General features: G+C 39.8%; 2 protein-coding genes across 6 annotated transcripts in view; one reads left to right on the forward strand and one right to left on the reverse strand.

The window, feature by feature from the left end:
• E2F5 (E2F transcription factor 5) overlaps positions 1–6113 on the forward strand; it is a 31576-nt gene extending 25463 nt beyond the window's left edge. For 4 of the 5 annotated variants that reach the window (XM_089335480.1, XM_051843872.3, XM_070075834.2 and 1 more), the window contains exon 8: positions 745–1479. In XM_089335480.1, coding sequence (XP_089191606.1) covers positions 745–854 — 110 coding nt within the window. In that variant the 3' untranslated portion in view covers positions 855–1479. Of the gene's footprint in view, positions 1–744 lie in introns of all 5 variants that reach the window. The other variant, XM_089335481.1, reaches the window with a different exon arrangement.
• Positions 1452–6228, reverse strand: RBIS (ribosomal biogenesis factor). The gene is made up of 4 exons (XM_008255699.5): positions 6052–6228; positions 3711–3827; positions 1885–2001; positions 1452–1595 (listed from the first exon to the last, which is right to left on the reverse strand). The coding sequence occupies exons 2-4, from the start codon at positions 3822–3824 to the stop codon at positions 1524–1526; spliced, it is 303 nt and encodes a 100-aa protein (XP_008253921.3). The 5' UTR covers positions 3825–3827; positions 6052–6228; the 3' UTR covers positions 1452–1523.
• Between the last annotated feature and the right edge of the window lie 16435 nt (positions 6229–22663).

Consider the following 22663-nt stretch of genomic DNA (forward strand, 5'->3'; position numbering starts at 1 on the left):
AAATTTTTCCCTTAAAAATAATTTACAGTAAATAATAACCATCCTTCTGAATTCATTTTGCCTGCATTTCAAGAAGGAATCCGTAAGGGTTATTTACCACCTTCACTAAATAAACCTCAAGTCTAGCCCCAAAGAATAGGATAAAAGTATGTCTAAATGAGCAGATGATCTGAAAACCCAATTTTGTGAATACTCACACCATGGCCTATTTCAGTCTGCCATTGTAAAGTCACCAAACTTCTAACATTAGCCATGTCAGCATCTAATCTGAAGTAATTCTTAAAAAGTTAGCTATTACATGCTAATTGTTTTATTAATATCTGTGCTTAGCTTATTGGTTCCTGGATTCAGAATCCTGGTTCCATTAACAAATACAGCAGAGACCAGGAAGTGTTAGCAGCTGAATTAGTAAACAGCTCACTTAAGGGTTTACCATTTTTGTAGAAAACACCAACATGTTTTCAAAGTGACAAACTAATTGATCAGTGTTTTAAAATCATGTACTTTAGTGAGAAATTCAACTAATAAAAATTTTAACCTAACAGGTTAAAAATTTTAAGCTAGTACCAATAATCAGTGCATAAATTATCTTTAAGCAAGAATATTCCAAAACATACATTAAAAACATAATTAATTTGATCACTACTTTATATATTGCAACTCAATTTGGGTTGATTTGTTTGAGAATATTTTGTTAAAATACCATTACCTGTCTTTAACATTAAATTTGTTTTTTATTTGCAGTGTTTCCTCTCTTACGGCTTTCTCCTACCCCAGCAGATGACTACAACTTTAATTTAGATGATAATGAAGGAGTCTGTGATCTATTTGATGTCCAGATACTAAATTATTAGATTCCATGGAAACTTGGGACTCTTATCTACCTCTAACTGTGTAACATTTAGACTTCTTAATAACCTAAGTATTTAAAATACTGAATGTAACACCTTTTTAGTTCACTGATTCTGAAGTGTTCTTTCCTAATACTTTCTTTTTTACTTCACAAAACTTTAACTACGAAAACAAAGGGCTTTAATAACCAACCTCCACACCCATGTAATTACATTCTGAGAGTTTTTTGTTTGTTTGTTTGTTTGTTTTCAAATTCAAAATCTGTTTTATTCTTCTTTATGAGAGGAAAGTTAAAGAGACTTCAGGTCACTGAAAACAAAGTTGGCCAAGGGCCCTACACTTGTTTATCTTGTATTTTTACTGCCATGAAACTGTACTTTTATATGTCCTTGAGTCCAGACATTCACTGCCATTTACAAGTGAAGGATGTAAATGAGGATTTATAACTGTTTCAGTGAACAGATTTTGTGAAGTGCCTTCTGTTTTAGCACTTTAAGTTTATCACATTTTGTTAACTTCTGACATTCCACTTTCCTAGGTTATATGGGAAAGATCTGTAGTTTGTTTTAAAATGTGCCAATACCTGTATATTAACAAGATTTTTAAAAATAAAATTGTATAAAACAATTTATTGAATTTTTGGGGGGGGAATTCCATCACATCATGCTGCATTACAACTGAGCCATTAATCTTGTAGCTTCATCAACATTAACAGGTTCATTTTCATGACTCTGCTGAGGAATCTAAAGAAAGAAGAGTATTACATTTAAAAATTAGATTAAAATAGCAGATAAAATGACTTGTTTATAATTTATTATCCAATTTAATATCTTCTAGCCATATCTTTGGAAGTAGAACAGATTCTTATATTCACATTCAGTGTTTTAGAGTCGAAATATGACCAATATGCTGTAAACGCCTTGTAGCCAAGTATATTAGAAGGCTAACCATTAAAATTTTTACTCAATTTATAGGTCTTGAAAATTTGGATTTAATTTATTAGCCATAACAGAAGCAAATGGTTCTACTTACCAGCTCTTTCTGTAACGGTTCCAGAGAAAGGCCCCTTGAGAAGTTTGCAAGTTCCTTTTGTATATTTATAAAAGCTTTGTTCACTCTGTTAACTTTGTCTTCGTTCACAATGTTTATCTTTTGAAAAAGAAAAATGGCATTAATCCTACAGATAAAATTATGTTCAACTCTGACCTTAAACCTAAAACTCCAAAAATTCTTACCAAAATATCAATTTATGGAGATAATTAGTGAAGTTGTTACAGTTTTATTAGGGAATTTCAATCAAAAGGCTTTGGATGTGGCTATGCTGGTTCACTCCCCAAATGGCTACAACAGCCAGGGCTGGGCCAGGCGAAGCCAGGAGCCTGGAACTCCATCTGGGTCTCCCACAGGGCTGGCAGGGACTCAATTACTTGGGCGATTCTCCACTGCATCCCAGGAGCATTAGCAGAATGGTGGATTGGAAGTGGAGCAGCTGGGACTTGAAAGAGCACTCATGGGATGCTGGCATTGCAGGTGGCTGCGTAATCCGCTGTGCCACAATGCTGCCTCTAGGTCACTTTCTGAGACAAATATTTGATACTTTCTCCAACCATGCTGCCTACCCACAGATCTCTTTTTCCCTCTCTCAGATCCTACCAGTCAGCATACATAAAGGTTCTAGCACCTCTTATCAAAACGAAATAATGTTCTTCAAATATACTAAACTTCCGCTTCGCTCAAAGCCTCTGCACTTGCTGTTATCTCTAGATAATTGCCTAGAATATGCTCCTTCCAACACTTCCCAGCTCTTTGCAGTGCTAGCTCCTTATCATTTCAGACCTTGGTTTCAATGTCAATTATGAAAACAGTCCTGTTTAAAACTGTCCTCAAATCCTCGTCATATCCTGCACCTTACAAAGTCATAAAACTCCCATCAAGCTTATTTAACAGCTAGCTCATAAAAGTTGAAACATAAAATGGACTATTAGGACAATTTGAGTCCTGGAAAGCTGGCTTTACCTACTACTGAACATTGAAAACGTTTCCTTAAAGATTTTTTGTAAAGAATTTTACTTAATCTTGATGAAGGTATTTTACAAGTATTTTGAAATGCCAACACCACAAACCCTTTGCAAATTTTGTGTTTTAGGAAAAAATACTTCGTTATTTAATAGGTTTTTGAGTTCTAGACACATTCAGAGGTAATATTACTAAGAAGAATGGGTGCTCTCTGACATTTCAGGACTACGCTGTTAGAAGGCACTTGTCAGAGCTAAGATCTGTTTCCCATCCCTTTGTGTGTGTGTGTGTGTGTGTGTGTATGTGTGTCTTAGTTATCTGTTTTAACAAAGCTGTTAAACTTGTTGTATGAAGCCCTACACGGTTTGCAGTTAAAATGCTTTTTCCTGGGCTAGACAACTGACGTCGTTTGGATGTTGCCTGGGATACTCACATCCCACACTGGAGGAGTGCCTGGGCGCAAGTCTCACTCCACTTCTGATTCTAGCTTCTAATTACCATGAGGCCAGGGAAGCAGCAGTAGTGGGCTAAGTAGGAGACCTGAATTGAGTTCCTGGGTCCTGAATTTGTCCTAGCCCACGCCTGACTGTTGTGGGCATTGGAGGAGTAAACCAGTAGATGCAAGATCTCTCACGCTCTCTGACTTTTTAATAAAAATAAATAATTAAAATTTTTTTCCTTGCATCTGAATCAAGAAAGGGAAATTTTTCATTTTTGTAAACATGCTTAACATCTTGTAGAAAAAATAAGAACTTCTGTTTTAAACAGTAGCATCCAGTTGTTCAGCAGCTTCAAGACTATGCTTTCCCTGTAACCAGTGAAGTCAGAATGTTAATACTCACCTTCTTAAGATTAGTAGTAACTGGTTTTGCTTTGTTTTTAGCCTTAAAGTTTTTTTGGCTGGCTATGTGAAATACATTTTTGGACTTCTGTCCTCTTAATTTGTTCTTGGCCATTGTCTAGGAAAGAGAGATATGAACTGTTCATCGATTTAAAAGTGAAGTACCAATTAAGTATTAAGAAATTTCATCTCATTACCTATGTGTAATAATGAATTCAACCCACAGACACTGATTGGGTGTTCTTAGGGATGCATAATGCAAAGAGTAGAAAAATCTAGTAGAGGTGAAAGAAATGGAAATTATTGCATGTGGCAACTTTATTTAGCCTGTGTATGATATGCAGCATTTGACAGTGTTAATCTTCACAGTCCCTCTCTTTGCTACTCTTTGAACTACTATTATATTCTGGTTCCCAGCAGTTTATGGACTCTACTTTTTCATTCCTTTTATGCTCCCTTTCTCTCCTGTGCATCCCATCAAAATCATTCCTTGATTCTACACTTCTACCCTCTCAGGTTATTTTCCTGACTTAAGTACAACCTCCATGTGAGACCAGCTCTAATATATATATACTAGAAAGCAATACAAAAACAGACAGGCTTAGTGCTGCAGTCCTTTATATGCATTTGATGAAACCAGAGGTTGGCAAACTGCCTGTGGGCCAGATTGGGCCAGGCACCTGTCATTTCCAGGTAAAGCTTTACTGGAACAAAATTGCGTCTCCTGTGGTAGTTTTGTTTACAACCAGGGCTTGCAAAGCCTAAAATATTTACTGTCTGGCCCTTAACATAAAGTTTGCTAACCTCTGATTTAAGATATTTGCACAGTGGCTGTTTTGCAGAGTGCTTTGGGTGAAATCCCAAAGATCTTCAGTGCCTCTCTGAATGCATAACTGGCAATACGCTGTGGCCTTATATATTACTGCTACCCCAAATCTAGCCTACATCGGTCAAAGACATCTGTAACTTGCCTGTTTACTGCACTAACCAATCTAGCCTGCTTACTGTTTTCTGAAGACTCATGCCCATTCTTCCTTTCTTTCCTTTGCTCTCACTGTATCTCTTTTGACTTTAAAAAAAAAAAAAAATTTGAAAGGCAGTTAGCACGCTTGCATCTGCTGGTCCACTCCCCGAATGGCTGCAAGGGCCGGGGCTGGGTGGATCCAAAGCTTAGCTTGCTCCAGGTCTCCACGTGGGTGCAAGGACCCAAATACCCTGGCCATCCTCTGCTCTCCTCCCAGACACACCAGCAGGGAGCTGGATCGGAAGTGTAGCATCTGGGACTTGAACCAATGCCCATATGGGAATGCCAGCACGGCAGGTGGCAGCTTCACCCACTTCGGCACAGCGCTGGCCCCTCACGCTGTATCTCTTAATGTTAATGTATACCCTTCAGCGTAGCCTCAGAAAAGTAATTAACAGAGAGCAATACTTTGGAGCCCTAATGGCACCCTTAGCTAAAGAAAATGAAGACAATAGAAACTATATGATTATGGGGCCGGCACTATGGCATAGCGGGTTAACGCCCTGGCCTGAAGCTCCAGCATCCCATATGGACCCGGTTCTAGTCCCAGCTGCTCCACTTCCGATCCAGCTCTCTGCTATGGCCTGGGAAAGCAGTAGAAGATGGTCCAAGTCCTTGGGCCCCTGCATCCACGTGGGAGACAGGGAAGAAGCTCCTGGCTCCTGGATTCAGCTCTGCCCAGCCCCAGTTGTTGCAACCATTTGGGAAGTGAACTAGCAGATGAAAGATCTCTCTCTGCCTCTCTGTAACTCTGCCTTCCAAATAAATAAATCTTTAAAACAAAAAAAGGGAAACTATATGATTATGAACCGAAGCATAAAATACACATAATAAAACCTTCGTATTAATCTAAACCTCAACAGGTATCAAAAATCCAACTGCTTATCTGGTATGCGTTCATCATGAGTACTAGTTGTGTACACAAGTGAGACAGACATACTTGCATTTGGGACAGAGACAGGAAAACAGTAAAGTGTTAGAGGCAGCAGACAAGTGGGGACACGAGCGAGAATTCGGAAGGTTCTCGGAGAAACTAACACCCTGGTGGGAGGGGCAGGGAAATCTTGTGCCAAACCGCGAGTTCACAGTTATCATTATGTACACGGGCCCAAGCTGGGGTCCTTGCCAACGGAAGAAAGCCCAACAAGCACCGAGGTTTCGGGCCTGGGCCGGTAAGACCGCGACCCATTAAGACCACATAAAGCAGAGTGCGACAGAACCGAGTTTCCGGGCCACAGCGGCACGAGGATGGTCCAATTCTGCCCCAGCCACAGGACATCTCACGCGACCCCCGAGAAGAATCTCTCCCGAATCAAACCTTAAATCCCCGCGTGCTGCAGCTGGAGGTCCAGGTGACGCCATCTGCACGCACATAGTCCCGGAAGTTCCGGGGAGATCCGGCTCCCGCCCACAGAGCGAAGCCCCGCCCTGAGCCCCCGTCCGTACACAGCGAAGCCCCGCCTCCAGGAGTGTTTCCGCCCACAGAGCGAAGCCCCGCTCACAGGGCGAAGCCCCGCCCCGAGCCCCGTCCGTACACAGCGAAGCCCCGCCCCAGGAGTGTTTCCGCCCACAGAGCGGGTCACACCCATTTGACGTAGTCCCGCCCACAGAGCCAAGTTTTCCAGCGACTGAGGTGCGGCGATTAGAGCGAGGTCCCTCCCACGCGGTTAGTGCGGCGCCGCTACAGTCCCTTGTTTTAGGCTGGGGTTCGGGCCTCTTCTCCATCCAAGCGAGCTGTAGCCAAGTCTGCATTTCCCGGGGTGATTCACGTGTACGGAAACCATGTGGCGTCCCCTGAGCCGTGGAGGCCCAGGCCGTCTCCCAGGCAGCCAGCCCTGCGGCGCCGCTCCTGCCTGGCTCGGCCCACGCTCCCAGCAGGTGGTGCTGCGCACCTCTGAGGGACGTCGGGAGCTGGGCTGGTGTGAGAAAAAGTCGGTAAGACGCAGGAGATCTCAGTCGTCTCCGAAGGGAAAGTTTGTAACGGGCGAAGTTAGGAATGCTTCATTCATTACAACTTCCTTGCTTCAAAAAAGAGAACTTGTGACATCACGGAGGAGGTAAAGAAGCCAGACGTAGTGTGAAACAGTAACAATGAAGCAAGTATCAGGGAACTCAGAAAAACGAAACACTTTTGCCTTCTGTTATTCTGCGTATGTTTTAGGTTGAGGTATTTCAGAAAACAGACTCAGTTCTTTGAAGACATTCCCCTTGAAGCAAACGGTTTCACACGTTTCTCCACATACTTTGCTGAGATCACAGCAAAAGCCATTTCAAACAAATGTAGAAGTACTGACATTTATAAGTCATTTTGTTCCTTACGAAAGAGTTCAGCCTACACTGTGTTCCAAGTACCAAAATGAGGCTGTATTACCATAACCCCTTTGCAACTAAACATACTAGCAAGGCTCAGGACTTCAGCTGTCTGCCAGCAGTCATGCATCTAGTTAGCATATAATAGACAAAGCCAGACGCATGCATCTCAGCTGGCTCTTGGTCAAGTCCTCTTTCTGCCAAATCAGCCACTTGCCTGCTTCTAGAAAGATGAGCCACTTTTTACAGTGAGTTGCTTAATTCTGCTGATGCCATCACAAAAAGTAAATAAATAAGAAGGAAAGAGAAATGATTACCTGTCAATGTATGTTTATTCAAGTTTTGTGTTTTTTAAAAAAGTCAACCTTGAGGCCGGCGTTGTGGCACACAGGGTTAAGCTATGGCTTGTGAGGCTAGCATCCCATATCAGAGCACCAGTTAGAGCCCTGGCTGCTCCACTTCCCACCCAGATCCCTGCTAATGCACCTGGGAAAGCAGCAGAAGGTGACCTAAGTACCTGAGCCCCTGCCACTCACCTAGAAGACGGGGGTGGAGTTCTCAGCTCCTGGCATTAGCCCAGACCAGCTCTGGTCCTTGAAAGAGTGAACCAGTTGATGAAAGACCTCCCCCTCCCCTGTTGGTATGTCTCACTCTGTCAAATAAATAAATAAATAAATAAATATTTTAAACAAAATCAACCTTTCAAGACACCTTAAAGTGCTGGTAAAAGTATAAAATATCCATTATGTGTGGAAGTAAAACCAAAGCTATTTGAAGAGTGAGATAGTAAATGGAAGATCTTTCTCTCCCTGTCCTTCCCTCTACCTCTCACTCTGCTTTTAAATAAATAAATCTTTTCTTAAAAAAAAAAAAAAAACATGAAGACATAAGGTTTAACTAAGACAAAAGAAAACATGCTATTTTTCTAAGAGTCATTGTATTTACATATGAACCAAATGACCATATGTATAGAAGAAAAAAGTTTCAAGGTTTTCTTGTCTTTAAAAATATGTGCAAAATCATATTTCCAGCTTTTCTAAAAGCCTTAAATATGAATAAAAATGTATAAATGGAAAACATGACCCACATCTTTTGGAAACCTTTGTTTTCCTCTGATATTCATCAATGCAGAGCTCTTCACAAAGACCTGGTCCTCAAAGAGATGCCTTGGAAAGAACTGAACAAGTAAACAAAGATAGCTCTGGAGAAGAAAAAAGGGAATGCACAATTAAACCGTACATAACACAATGCACAGCCCTCTACCAGAGCAAAGCCCATTTTGCATTGATGATGCTCCACAATCAACTAATCTTTCTCCCCAGCATTCAATTTCCTTGAATCAAAATAGTTGGAACACCTAGGCTCTATGGGAGGTCAAAGGAAGTACACACTTCCTTCTCTTAAGGAGGACACAACCTGGATGGTTAGTACATACAAAATGGTGGTTCTTGACAGAAAGTGACAAAAGCTATGGTCAATGCACAAATGTATGATGTTTATGAAAGGAAATGATTCTGAATTCTAAAAACACATATGTTACTATTCTCATCTGATTGTCGTAGAGCAGAAACCAGCAAACTACAGCCCAAAAGCCAGATCTGGACCACCACTCACTTTTGGGTAGAGTTAAGAATATTTTACTTTATAAAATGGGAGGAAAAGTCAAAATAAGCACAACAGGTTGTAATACGTGATTTTTCTACTAAATTCATTATTTCAGTGTCCATAAATCAAATGTCGTTAGAATGCAGCCATGCTCATCTGTTTACATGTGACCTTAGGCTGCTTTTGTGCTGTATGGAGGAGCTGAATAGTTCCAATAGAAACTTCATTGCCTGCAAAACCTAAAATATTTACATCTTGCCTTTTACCACCTTAAAATCTTTTAAAATGACCTTATTACCTCTGTTTTAGAGGATGAACAATTTGGTGGTTTAGTTGGTTGAAATATTAGTGTTTTATACTCAAGGTTGTGAGAAGCTCAAAAGAGTGAAAAACATCCTTCCAGGATTTCAATGAGGTAGACAGATAAGCATTTATGTCATGAGCTTGGGTTCCCTTTTCTTGATTGGTTATCTATGATTTTCATGCTTCTAGACTGAAAATGGAAGTTCCCAGATGTATAGAAAAAACACTCTTACCTGGATCTTTCTTAGGGAGTAGAAATGGGAAATAGCTTAAAACTAGGGAAGAAGATGAGCTTCCTTGGACACCGAGGAAATGACCTGAAGAGACAGTGGATAAAAGCGTTCTGTAAGTACTTGAGATTCAAGTCCCTGTGACACACACCATCATGGCCTTAGAAGCACTAGCCTAAGGTCCCTGCATGAAGAAGTGTCACAGAAGGATAGTGTTCTACCTTCAAATGAAATTTGGACTTTGGCATTGAGCATCTCAACAGCCACTGTGATCAATTGAACACATGAGACTGGGATTGAATTTCTGTGCCAAATTAAAGAGTGAAAGTTTGAAATCATATTTAATTTCATTTAAAATTTTAAATGTTATGATATTTCCTATACACTTACATGACAGCATTAAATGTTATGATGTTGCTTAAGCATTTTCATAATAAAATGAAGCTCTAAGACCTCCTAGGAATACAGCATAACACCATCAAACCCTAGAACCAGAGATGGACATGCTATGTTCATAAGAGTAGAAATAGTTTTTTCTATTTCCTCATGATTAGATTCAGGATATGCCCTCCTTTTTTTTGTGGGGGAGAGGGACAGAAATATGACAAATGATGCTGTGATATCTCATTGTATCTTATCAAGTTATACAAGATATTGTAATTGCCCTGTTACAGGGAAAGTCAACTTTGATCACTTGATTAAGATATCTGCCACATTCTCCACCATAAAGTTAATCTCTCTTCTCTTTTTATTTTTTATTTATTTATTTATTTATTTTTTACAGGCAGAGTGGACAGTGAGAGAGAGAGACAGAGAGAAAGGTCTTCCTTTGCCGTTGGTTCACCCTCCAATGGCCGCCGCGGCCGGCGCACTGTGGCCGGCGCACCGCGCTGATCCGATGGCAGGAGCCAGGAGCCAGGTGCTTCTCCTGGTCTCCCATGGGGTGCAGGGCCCAAGCACTTGGGCCATCCTCCACTGCACTCCCTGGCCACAGCAGAGAGCTGGCCTGGAAGAGGGGCAACCGGGACAGAATCCGGCGCCCCGACCGGGACTAGAACCCGGTGTGCCGGCGCTGCAAGGTGGAGGATTAGCCTAGTGAGCCGCGGCGCCGGCCTTCTTCTCTTTTTATCAATAAGTATTTTGTAAGGAGCTATCAAACTATACATATTTTATTATTTATCAAGCTTTAATATACTAGTTTTGGTACACTTCATATTTCTTGGCTGTAATAATTATTGCTATGATAATTGCTTAATTTTTTAAAATATTTCCATCACTCTTTATTCAGTCACAGTTGACATTCCATTGCAAATAAAAAATTTCTCCTCTCCCATTTTATTTATTTAGTATGTATTTATATTAGGATGGCTCATGGGTTACTCTCTTATGCAATAGAAGATAGCCTTATTATCACAGTTGATTATTATGTTCTCATTGCCAGTTTGACCAAGCACTCACCTGTCCAAGATTTGATCAGGCAGTCACCTGTTTCTACCATTTTGACCTGTTCCATCATTCTTTGCCTGTTTTCTTATTTTCTGAACAACAAAGCATTCCAGGCCCATTTTGGACCTATGCTTCTGAACCCTAGAATCAGTCATTTCTCCACAGAGCCCTGGCCTCTTTTGGTGAAGAATTATATTTAGAAACTAAAATCTGGGATATGGATGCCTCCAGGTCTTCTCATGGGCAGAGCTACTCAATGTATTCATGTACGTACATATTCTTTGTCTATCTACATACCTACAAATACGCATATATCTCACCTACTATATTTATTTTATGTGTTCACACCATGAATTAACACTGTCTCCAATTCAATTAAATAACGTAGCATTCATTTTAGTTTCTACTTTTCCATATTTGTCATTTCATCCCCCATCAGTAAGAACTCTCTCCTTTTATCCTAAATAAGGGATACTTCCAAAAGTCAATGGAACAATTAAATTAAAAGATTAGTTTAATACAAAGTAAATTTGAAATCTATGCATACTTTTTCCATAATATGCATTTCCAGCAATTTTTTGAAGCTCCTGCATATAACCAGTCTTCTTTCATTGTTACTATCTACATCCCACACCCTCAACCCATGCTGGTGCCCTCCTCGTCCCAACTAGGTTCCCATAATCCACCGGGGCTGCTGCTATCTGAGTAGATGATTTCTTCAACCTGCTAGGATTCTGACTTTCCTGGGGTTTATGCCATCCTCCCTCTATCTTCTATGACCAACTCTCTTTCAGACTGAATTGGAAAGAAAGGAAGGAAGGGAGAAGAAAGGAGAGAAGGTGGGAAGGAGGGAGGGAACAAAAAACACAAACAGATTTCAGCATTTGATATTTTATTCTACAGGCAATGAAGGACTTCTTCCCTTCCCCACTACCACACACTTCCACATGCAAGAGATGGCTTGTTGTAGGGAGTGGTTTTCATGGTAGCATGCAAGTGGCTTAGAGGAAGGAACAATTGCAGGCAGGAAGGCAGGAAATGAATGTTGATTGCCTGTGCACCTGCTGTGGCTCTTCTGAGTATCCAGAAGAACAGTGTGCATGAAGAACAGTCAGTAAAAATTGTATACAGTCGACATTTCTGTGTGTGCTTTGTGGGTCAAATAGTAAAACTATGTCCAATGCAATCTGCATTTGTTCCTTTTAAAGATTTATTTATTTGAAAGGCAAAATTACAGAGAGAGAAAGGGAGAGGCACAGAGAGAACAAGATCTTCCATCTGCTGGTTCACTCCCTAAATGGCTGCAACGACTAGAGCTGGGCTGATCCAAAGCCAGAAGCCAGAAGCCAAGGAGCTCCTTCCAGGTTGCTCACATGGGTGCAGGGGCCCAAGCACTTAGGCCATCCTCTGGCTGCTTTCCCAGGAGCATTAGCAGGGAGCTGGATTGGAAGTAGAAAGCAAAGGTTCAAACCGGCACCCATGTAGGATGCCAGTGTCACTGGTGGCCATTTTACTTGCTACATCACATCGCTGGCCCTGAAACCTGCATTTCTTCTGAGGAGCCAATTAGATCATGAAAATTTTCATGATATGGAAATCGGGGGGCTAACACTATGGAGTAGAGAGCTAAGCCTCTGCCTGCGGTGCTGGCATCCCATATGGTTGCTGGTTCGAGACCCAGCTGCTCCACTTCCAATCAGCTCTCTGCTATGGTCTAGGAAGGCAGCAGAAGACAGTCCAAGTGCTTGGGCCCCTGCACCCATATGGGAGACCTGGAAGAAGCTCCTGGCTCCTGGCTTCGGATTGACCCAGCTCCAGCTCTTGTGGCCACTGGGGGAGTGAACCTCTCTCTGTCTTTCCCTCTCTCTGTCTGTAACTATGCCCCTCAAGTAAATACATAAATCTTTGTTTTTTAAAAAAAAAGATATAGAAATTGGAAATCTTTTCATTTTAACCCCTCAGACAGAAACACATATCTCTAGAATATGAATGAGCATTCTTATAACACAGTCTACATAAGAAAATATATAGGATGTTCTACTATCTAGATAAAATTCCTGGAACTACCTGGAGGGTAAAAACCAGCAACGGAGAGATAGTTACCTCTTAGTGGTAAAGGAAATGTGACTCATTTTTCAGATTATTGTGACGCTACATGGAGGAAGTCAAATACTTTAGCTTCCACTACATATTTTCTAAAACTAAATATCATATTGTTTATGTGGACAGTGCTCTCTCACACATTCTTCAGGAACCAGTTCTGTAGCTCAATGACTCTTGGATTTTCAACAAGGATTATATATTTTCACCACATAGGAAATGTGGCACAATGTTAACTGAATAAAATGAAACTTCACAAAGTGCAAAAAGCAGACAAGGGATTGCAGCCAATACAATAAAAATTATTTTGAAGCACTATTATCCTTGTCATAAGATATGCCTACAAGAATTCTTTTTATTTTTTTGTCACACTGTTCCTTTGATGTAATAAGTGCACCACGAATATATTTTAATTTAGTTTATCTAGAGCAATCTCGCCAAATGCCTAGAGATCTTAAATGTCATTACAATCACAAAGGAGAGCTTGCATATGACATATTTGAAGGTTAAGAATGGCTAAATATGGGGGGGGGTGGTGTGCTGTGGTGTAGCAGTTAATCCTCTGCCTGCAGTGCCGGCATCCCTTATGGGCACCAGTTCGAGTCCTGACTGCTTCACTTCTGATCCAACTCCCTGCTAATTCACTTAGGGAAGCAGTGGAGGATGACCCTAGTGCTTGAGCCCCTGCGCCCACACAGGGGAAGTTCCTGGTCCTGGCTTCAGCTTGGCCCAGCCCCAGCTGTCACAGTCATTTGGGGAGTGAACCAGCGAATGGAAGATCTCTCTCTCTCTCTCTCTCTCCCCCTCTTTCTCTCTTTCTTCCTTTTTCTCTCTTTCTTTCTCTTTCTCTCCTCTCTATGTATCTCTGCCTTTCAAATAAATAAATAAAACTTTAAAAAGAAGAATAAAAAGAATGGTTAAAAACATATCACAAAGGCAATAAAAATATCCAAAGGGTACATGAAGTCCTTTCACATTTTTTATGGGGCTTAGTTAAAATGCAAGTAATGGTTAAAAATTAAAGGAATTGCAAAATATTTAATAGGTATATGTTGAAAACTCAGAAAATTGGCAAGGGTAAAAAAGGCAATGTACTGTTAAATTATAATTTGACACTGTAAGTTCCAGCAACATTTTAAAGCAAGAAAATGAAAGGATGAAGTGCTTTGAAACTGCCAAGTTTAGCTGGTAATGCAAACTCTTAGACTATCTGGAGCTCAACAATGGTTTTGTTTTTCAGTTGAGATTCCTATGTTCTGAGTCCATAAGGACTAAAGCAGACAGTTTTGGACTCCATTTTTGTCTTTGTGTTGTTTTATAGCACCTATGTTGTGTTGAGATATGACTAAGAATTAATCTATTTTATGATAAATTCTACAAAAATATTGAGGACAGTAAAATATTTCACAAGCTTTTGGCTCCTTAAATTTTTTTTTTCTTTTTGGTTTAGAAAAGTCACAGAGAAAAGCAGGTGTTTGGCCTAGACATGAGAATGCCTGCATCCTACGTCAGAGTGCCTGGGAATGATTCCCAGGCCTAGCTCCTGACTCCATGGCTTCCCACCAATGCAGACCCTAGGAGGAGCAGTTATGGCTCTACTAATTGGGTTCCTGCCACCAGAGGGAGACCTGATCGCATTCCTGGCTCCTGGCTCTGACCCTGGCCCTGCCCCTGCCATTAATGTCATTTGAGGAGTGAATAGCGGATGGGAGCTTACTCTCTCTGCCTCTCAAATAAATAAAAAATACTTTTTAAAAATTCAATGACAGTAAGTCACAAAGAGTCACTATAAAAATTTGGAAAATTCAGAAAAGTATAAAGAAGAAAAGGAACAACCAGTGTTTATTGTATTCTGATCTAGCTCATCATCATAATCTCTCTCATTTGGATTATTGTAATAGCTCCATCATGGGTATCCCTGCTTTAAGCTCCACCCAATTTAGCAGCCAGAGCAATTGTGCTAAAATGTTAACCAGATCATTTCATTCCTCAGCTCAAAACCTCCCAAGTTCACAGATTAGTCAGAATAAAACCAGAGCATTTCCTTATGACCACTGGTCATTCCAGATGTGCCCCTGTGCTTCCACTTTCTGCCTGGAGCACTTGCCTCTTACATAGCTCCAAAGCTCACTCACCCTCTTCTGGTGTTCTTTCAAGTGTTACCTTTTCAGTGAAGATGTCCTTTTTTTTTTTTTTTAAAAAAAAAAAAAGATTTATTTATTTGAAAGTCAGAGTTACAGAGAAAGTGAGACAAACACACACATACAGAGAGAGAGAGAGAGAGCGCTTCTATCTGCTGGTCCACTCCTCAGATGGCCATATAGGCCAGGACTGGGCCAGGCTGAAGCAAGAGCCAGGAGCTTCTTTCAGGTCTCCCACATGGATAGCAGGGACCCACATACTTGAGCCATTTTCTGCTGCTTTCCCAGGCACATTAGTAGGGAGCTGGATAGGAAGTGGAGCAACCAGTGCCCCATGGGATGCCAACGTTGCAGGTGATGGCTTTACCTGCTATGCCACAGCAATAACCCCATGTGAAGACTTTATAAATTGCAAGTCTTTCAACATTCCTGCCTCCTTGTTCTACTGTCTCATATCCCATATAGTGTATTATGATAGTTGTTTTATTTTGTTTTAAGTCTATCTTCTTCACTAGAATGTCAACTCCAGAAGGCAGATCTATCTTCCCAGAAGAGCTCACTCAGATGGCTACTGAAATTCTCCAAGTCCTCTACAACTGGCTTTCTTCACAGAGCTGTGTTAGCATCCATGGGAGTTGGCAGCTAAGTGATCTAAGAGAGAAAAGGGAGGCCAATACTTTTCCTGACTTAGCCTTAGAGGCCACACACCATCATTTGCATTGTATTTTGTTGATGAGACACACCAGTTCTGATTCAGTGAGGAAGGGGAGAACACAGGAGTTGAACACCCAGAGATGAGGATCACTGAGAACTCCTTTGGAGACTTGCTAATGACACTGCTCTGTACTAAGAGGAGCTCAGTAGATATTTTAAAATTAAAAACATTTTTATTTACTTATTTTCAATTTTCTTAAATTGAAAGGCAGAGAGTTAGACAAAGAGAAATTTTTCCATCTGTTGGTTCACTCTCCAAATGCCCACAACAGCCAGGGCTGGGCTAAGCCAAGTCAGTGCCCAAAACTCCATCCAGGTCTCTCAACTAGATTGCCCAGTCCTAAGTATCTGACCCTTCATCTACTGCCTCCAAGGTGTACATTAGCAAAAAGCTGGATAAGAAGCAGAATAGTCAAGACTCTGTATACAACAGGCACTCTGATGCGGGATGCAGGCATCCCAACTCATGTCTTCACTTTGGTGTCAAATATTTAAATATATCAATGTATCTATATTTATATATCGATATATGTCAATAAACATTTATAAAAAATAAGTGAGTTCCATTATGCAGCATTTTTAATGTATTTCTTTATAGCCTGTTTTTTTTCTGAGCATATATACCATGTTGCTTATTATCTCTTTAAAAATAATTTTATACACATAAATATATGTTAATAAGTACAATTTGAAAATGTGATATTTAGCACTTTAAAAAAGTTATATCATACCATATTGTACATAGGTTGCTTAAATCTTCTTATCACTAGCATTTCTGTTGATTATAGGCTTTTATGTTATAAATGTGCTGCGATGAGCATCTTTGTGCATAATTCTTTGAAACAGAGGTGAGTGGCAAAGCAGTTAAGTTGCTGCTTGGAACTGTTAATTTTATATTTGAGTGTCTGGGTTTGAGAAGCTCTGCTTCTGATTCCACTTCCTTCTAATGTGCACTCTTGGAGGCAGCGGATAATGATTAAAATAGTTGCTCCCTGCCACCCATTCAGGAGAGCCGGTCGGTGGCTTGGCTCCTGGCTTTGACCTGGCTCAGCCCTGGCTGTTTCAGCCATTTGAAAAGTGAACCAGTGGATGGAAGTTCTGTCTCTGTCTCTCTGTCTTCAAATAAAAAGTGAAAATAAAATTTTAAAAAATTGCACAATATCTTAATATTTTCTTGGGTAGTATGTCTAAGAATAGGATTTAAAATTGTGAATATTTAAAATTCTTGTTTTTAATTACAAAATTCTTTCCAAAATATTACACTTTTTTATCTACTAATATTTTATGAGCATGCCCATTTCACCACATCCTCATTATCATGGATTATTAACACTTTTTCAGCCACTTAAAATTGTTGGTTAGGAAGAAATACCATAAAATTTTTAAAATTATACATTTATTAAACTTTGTTTTGTGAGTACAGTATTATTATTTTTTTTTGTGAAACTAACTGATTCCCTAGAGCTAAAACAGACAAAATTTGAGGTTAGAATAAAAAGCACTGATCAGTGTGATTATCACATTTCTGGTTTGTACAACTGGGTAGGTGGTGATGCCAATTAATATGATGAAAAAAATGGTGAGAAGGAAGTTGGGATAGGGAGGAAGTTTCCAATTTCATTTGGGGCACCTTAAGCAGTTGGATGCACATCAGTGAATCTGGAATTGTGCTGCCCAGTGTAGTAGCTGCTGGCCTCATGTGGCTCTTGAGCACTTGTCATGTGACTGGGCTGAATCGAGATGTGTTGTCAGAGTAAAAATACATACCAGACTTGGAAATTTTGCAAGAAGAAATGAATGTAAAAGATACGGTTATGTCAATCAAGTTCCAAACAGGAGACAATAATCATACAGTAATTTGAACAGAGAAAATATACTGTAAAGAATTATTAGCTGTAACAGGGAGAATAATTAAAAAAAAAACTCGAAGGGATATCCTCAAAGGGTTACAGCCAGACTGCAGAGACTGGTAGCCTCCCCTCCACTCCTGCTTCCGGGAGGCCCAGGCTTAAACCAACTCCCCATTTCCAACATTTTCAGATGTTTGTGGCAGGAGGTTTTGGAGTTGGCTACGCCATCAAATTGCCACAATCAAATTCTCTCTGTATGTGTTCAACTGTGCATGCAACAAGTTTCTGGAAAAGAAATATTCTCTGCACGTGTAAGGAAGTAGGTGCTCAAGACATGTAATGTATCCATGGCTGAGAGTTGCTGAGAAATTAAGCCCCTCAGGTGAGTAAACTCCTAGGACAAATCACCAGTTTTGATTCTTTGTTAAATAAACACTGAATGGCTTCACAGAAAAAAAAAATTTAAAAAATGTAACTAATGGCAAATTCATATGGCTTGCATTCATGACTCAATTCACTTTATGTTTCTCTTGGAAAGTGCTGGAATAACTATCAAAGGTGGATAGATTACTTCCATTGAAACTGATGAACATACCAAGAAGAGACTGGAGAGAGAGGGGTGGGGGAGAGAGAAAGGGAATGAATCTTCTGGTAGAAAGTCCTTAACCCCCTTAAATTTAATTTAATCCCTCCTAAATTTGGTGTGATGGGTTATTTTTATGTACCAATATGAATGGGGCCATGAAGTGCCTAGATATCTGTTTAGACATTCTAGGTGTTTACATGAGGATGTTTTTGGATGAGATTAACATTTAAGTCAGAGTGCCTTCCCTAATATGGATGGTCCTCATCTCAATCAGCTGAAGACCTGAATAGAACAAAAAGGCCAGCCTCTGAAGATGACAGGATTCCTCCTGCCTGACTTCCTTTTAGCTGAGATATTAGTGTTTCCCTACCTTGGGATTCACATGGAAACATAGGTTTTTCCCGTGTCTTGAGCCTGTCACCATACGGACTAGCATTATACCATCAGCTTTCCTGATTCTCATGCCTCTAGCTTGCCAACTCACTCTGCAGATCTTGGGAGATATTGTTTCCTCAATGAGGTGAAGCATTCTTTAAAGTCTTTCTCTTTTTCTTTATGTAGATATATATGTCAATGTATAAATGTATCTGTATGTGAAAACAAACAAATACACAGCCCTAACTAATAAAATTGGATATATAGAGAAGAACCCAAGGAGTCTCAGAGAGTATGGGTGGGTAGAAAATTGCAGATATATGTTTGGAGAGGTATTTTTTCACAAAAAAGAAGATATTTCAGAGGTGTGGGTATGCTGATGGCAATGATGAAGAAGAGTGAGTAGATTTGGTAATGCAGGTTATGAAAGACGGAAAGGTATGTGTTTGATGGGAGTAGGAGGCTTTTCTAGGCATGTAGTACTAGTGAAGCCAGACCTCAGTGGTGAGAGGGGGATCCAGATGGGGAACTTGTTGTTGTGAAGTAAAACACACCTTACTTGGTAATGATCTGGGGATAAGGGTGCTGCTCTTAAAAGAACAGTCTGCCCTTTCCTAGAGGACAGACAAGAGAAGGTAAAGCTTATGAGAGCTGATAACACAGTACTTACAGTAGCCTTAATTTCTCTCTGTCATATTTCAAAGAGTTGACAGCAACAGAATTAACTTATTCATTCCAAATAAAGAATTTTTACCAAAAACTTTTTGACTGCTGAGTATTTTAGCCTGAATAATATGAACTTTCAAGAGTGGTCTGATGTTTATATAAGTCTATTTCCTTAACTCTCTCTTTTTATCTCTTTCTGATTTACCTACTTTTATAATATGCTGAAATAATATATTAAACATTACAAAATAGTATGTGGATAAATATATATATTGGAAAACTGTATAAGGTTAAACAAAAGAACACTAATGTAAAATATAGGGCTTTTGCCATGTGTTCTTGCCTGACAATATAGGACAAGAGAAATGTTTAGCCATAGTTTCTGAAAGCTATAATCTGAAAAATGTCTCCAGAAGTGATTCATTGACGTTACCCTTTCAATTTTGGTCTGAGAATTTTCATCTAAGCATGAAATCTGGGTCAGTTGAGCAAGTCCTTCAGTCCAAAACTCCTCCTTGGCAGATTGCATCATGCAATGCTAACCTTAGTATAACCTCAAGAATGGGAAATTAGAAAAATCAAAACCTCATATAATATCAACACCATAAAATCAAGATTCTCCATGAGATATCCAATGACAAGTTATTCTGGTGGTTAATGAGCCCCAGCTGCACAAATTGCAGGACTAATAAATGAAAGAAACACAGCACAAAACGGAGAGCACCTTGGACTTGGGACTCTGTAGATTGGGGCTGTGTCCCTGAGAGTGTGACTTGCCTCTCTAACTAACTGGGAAAATTTCCCCACCTCTGTTTGCTGTTTGATAAAAGTCAGGAGATAATAGCTACTTCGGCTCACATTTACAGTTTCTAAAAGAAACACCCAGAAAAATGTGCAACTCAGAAAAGCAGTCTACCCACATTCCCTAACAAAATACTAATAACTCATAAGTTTGATATTTCCTTGGTATTTTACTATTTCCAATCCCACAGTTTTATGGCTAGATCTGTAACTTACAAAATCACTCTCATTGTGACTCACAGTGTCTGATTCACTGAAGAGGAGTCGGGGCTTTGGCATGTTTTGTTGCAAAGGAAATTTAACCTTCATCGATACGGCACAAAAGGGAAGTAGAGAAGATGGCTGTGTCCTAGATCAGGATTTCCGGGTTCTCTGGTCAGTGTTAATCTTCCTTTACCTGTTTACAATTAACGGTTGTGAAGTCAGTGGAGGCAGAGGCTCTTTGTTAAGGAGAAAATGCACAAGTAGCTATGAAGAGTTACGGAGAAAGATAGTGAGGGATGGGGGTTGCGGCACAGCGAGATCAGCCGCTGCTATAAACATCCAGCTTTATTCTGATCCAGCTTTCAGCTAATGTGCCTGGAAGGGCAGCAGACGTTGGCCCAAGTGCTTGGGTCTCTGCTACTCATGCAGATGACCTACATGAAGTTCCAGGCTCTTGGCTTCTGCCTGGCTCATCCTGGCTACTGGGGGCATTTGAGGAGTGGCACAGTATATCAAAGATTCTTCTCTCTCTTTGTCCCTCTCTGTCACTTTGCCTTTCAAATCATTAAATTAGATTATCTTAAAAAAAGGGGAGATGTTAATGAATCCATTCATTTGAAGAAGTAGAAGGTTTTTATTCAAGCCTCCTCTAATTCTTAAAAGTTTCAAACCTTACTGAAAAATTGTAAGATTCTTCAGCTAGATTCATCAACTACTGACTAAAGTATTTGAAAGTCAATCTCAGACATGGTATTTCAGCCCTACAGCTTCTGCATTCAACTCCTAGCAAATTCCTACACAAATCACATCTAAGAAACTTAACATGAGTTAACAACATCACATATATGCTGTACATGTTTAAATTTCCCCAACTGTCTTCAAAACATGTCTTAGTGCTTTTTCTTTCTAACCTAGAATCTAATTGCTGTTCATTGTGCTTGGTTTCTATATATCTTTTGTCTCTTTTAATTCTAGGCTAAGTGAATATCCTTTAGTCAATATTCTTTCCTAAATAGCCTTAGCTCCCATGAGTGATCCTTGCTTGAGCAAGGTATTACACTGACCTTGCAAAATGGTTGTTTTAAAAATCTATCATTTTCCCTGTGCATTTTTTGAAGGGAAGTAGTTATAAGCTATTACTGTCTCATTATTAACTTTTTCTTTATTTTACAGAGTTACAGAGAGAGGTAGACACACAAACACACATACACACACACAGGTCTTCTGTCTACTGGTTCACTCCCTAAATGGCAGCAATGTCTGGATCTGAGCTGATCTGAAGCCAGGAACCAGGAGCCAGGAGTTTTTTCTGGATCTCCCATGTGGGTGCAGGGCCCAAGGATGTGGGTGCAAGGGCCCAAGGATATGGGACATTCTCTGCTGCTTTCCCAGGCACATTAGCAGGAGGTTGGATTGGAAGAGGAGCAGCCTAGACTTGAATAAGCACCCATATGGGATGCTGGTGCTGCAGGCTGGGACTTTAACCCACTGGGCCACAATGCAGGCCTTTATTAACTTTTTTTTGACAATCAGATTGTCTCAGATTTGGCAGTGGGATCTCCTTCAAGTGATCTCATTTGTATGGTCACACGTGTGTGTGTGTGTGTGTGTGTGTGTGTGTGTGTGTGTTTGGGACACAATCTCATTAGTGTTTGAGCACTCTATAGTTTCTGGAATAAAAATGTATGTTCTAGGCTCATTGTCATCTTTTCCTGCTCTAGACCTAAAACTAGTGACTTTTCTATGGAGTTCTGATACCTTTTAAGGGGAAATGGTATTTAGAAACCAAGATCTCAGTGCTGGGTATTCCATAGCAAGGGGTAGATTCACATATGTGGGTCCTGATACTAATACAATTTTGGGACTTTTTTTTAGAGAAGAGGACAACAAAATTACAAATTCAGAATTAGGTATAGGACCTTAGAAGAAGTGTCTAAGTTAGGAGTTGCCATTTTAAGTTTTATAGCTTTATTGCTATTGGGATGTTATTGCTTTTATGACCTTTCTGCGAACTGAATATGTGAATCCAACAGCACATGGTTTCTTCTTAGTTTCTGTCATTTCAATTTTTTTTTTTTTTGCAAAACACAATGAACATCATGGTCTGGAGATCATCAATATATTTATTCATTCACTTTATCTTTCAGTATAGACAAAAATAGTTTCAGAATCACAACACCAACATTCCTAACCATAACCAAATCTATCAGTAAAGTTCAATATTTTCCTGCAGTTCTTAATATATTATACCTTGTTAAGGAATACAACCAGAGCTCTATGTTCAAATGTTTTTAAATTTTCTATATGGATATATTATCAATTCAACATGCAATTAATTTTAAATGTTTTGTTTGAATTTAATTTTATTTTGTTTGACAATCTTTTTGAAAATGCAAAATGATGATTCAAGTTCAAAAAGACATACTGAGAAGTTTCACTCATACATATTCCTCTATGCTCTTCCTATCTATCCACTATAAGGAACAAAAGTTTGTTAAATATCCTCCACAAACTTTCTGGCAAAACTTTGCAAATATTCACACAATTTTTTTTATTTGACAGGCAGAGTTAGTGAGAGAGACAGAGAGAAAGGTCTTCC

This window comes from Oryctolagus cuniculus, chromosome 6 (genome assembly GCF_051225735.1).
Source record: "Oryctolagus cuniculus isolate XC-2025 breed Fujian yellow rabbit chromosome 6, ASM5122573v1, whole genome shotgun sequence".
Classification (NCBI taxonomy): Eukaryota; Metazoa; Chordata; class Mammalia; order Lagomorpha; family Leporidae; genus Oryctolagus; species Oryctolagus cuniculus.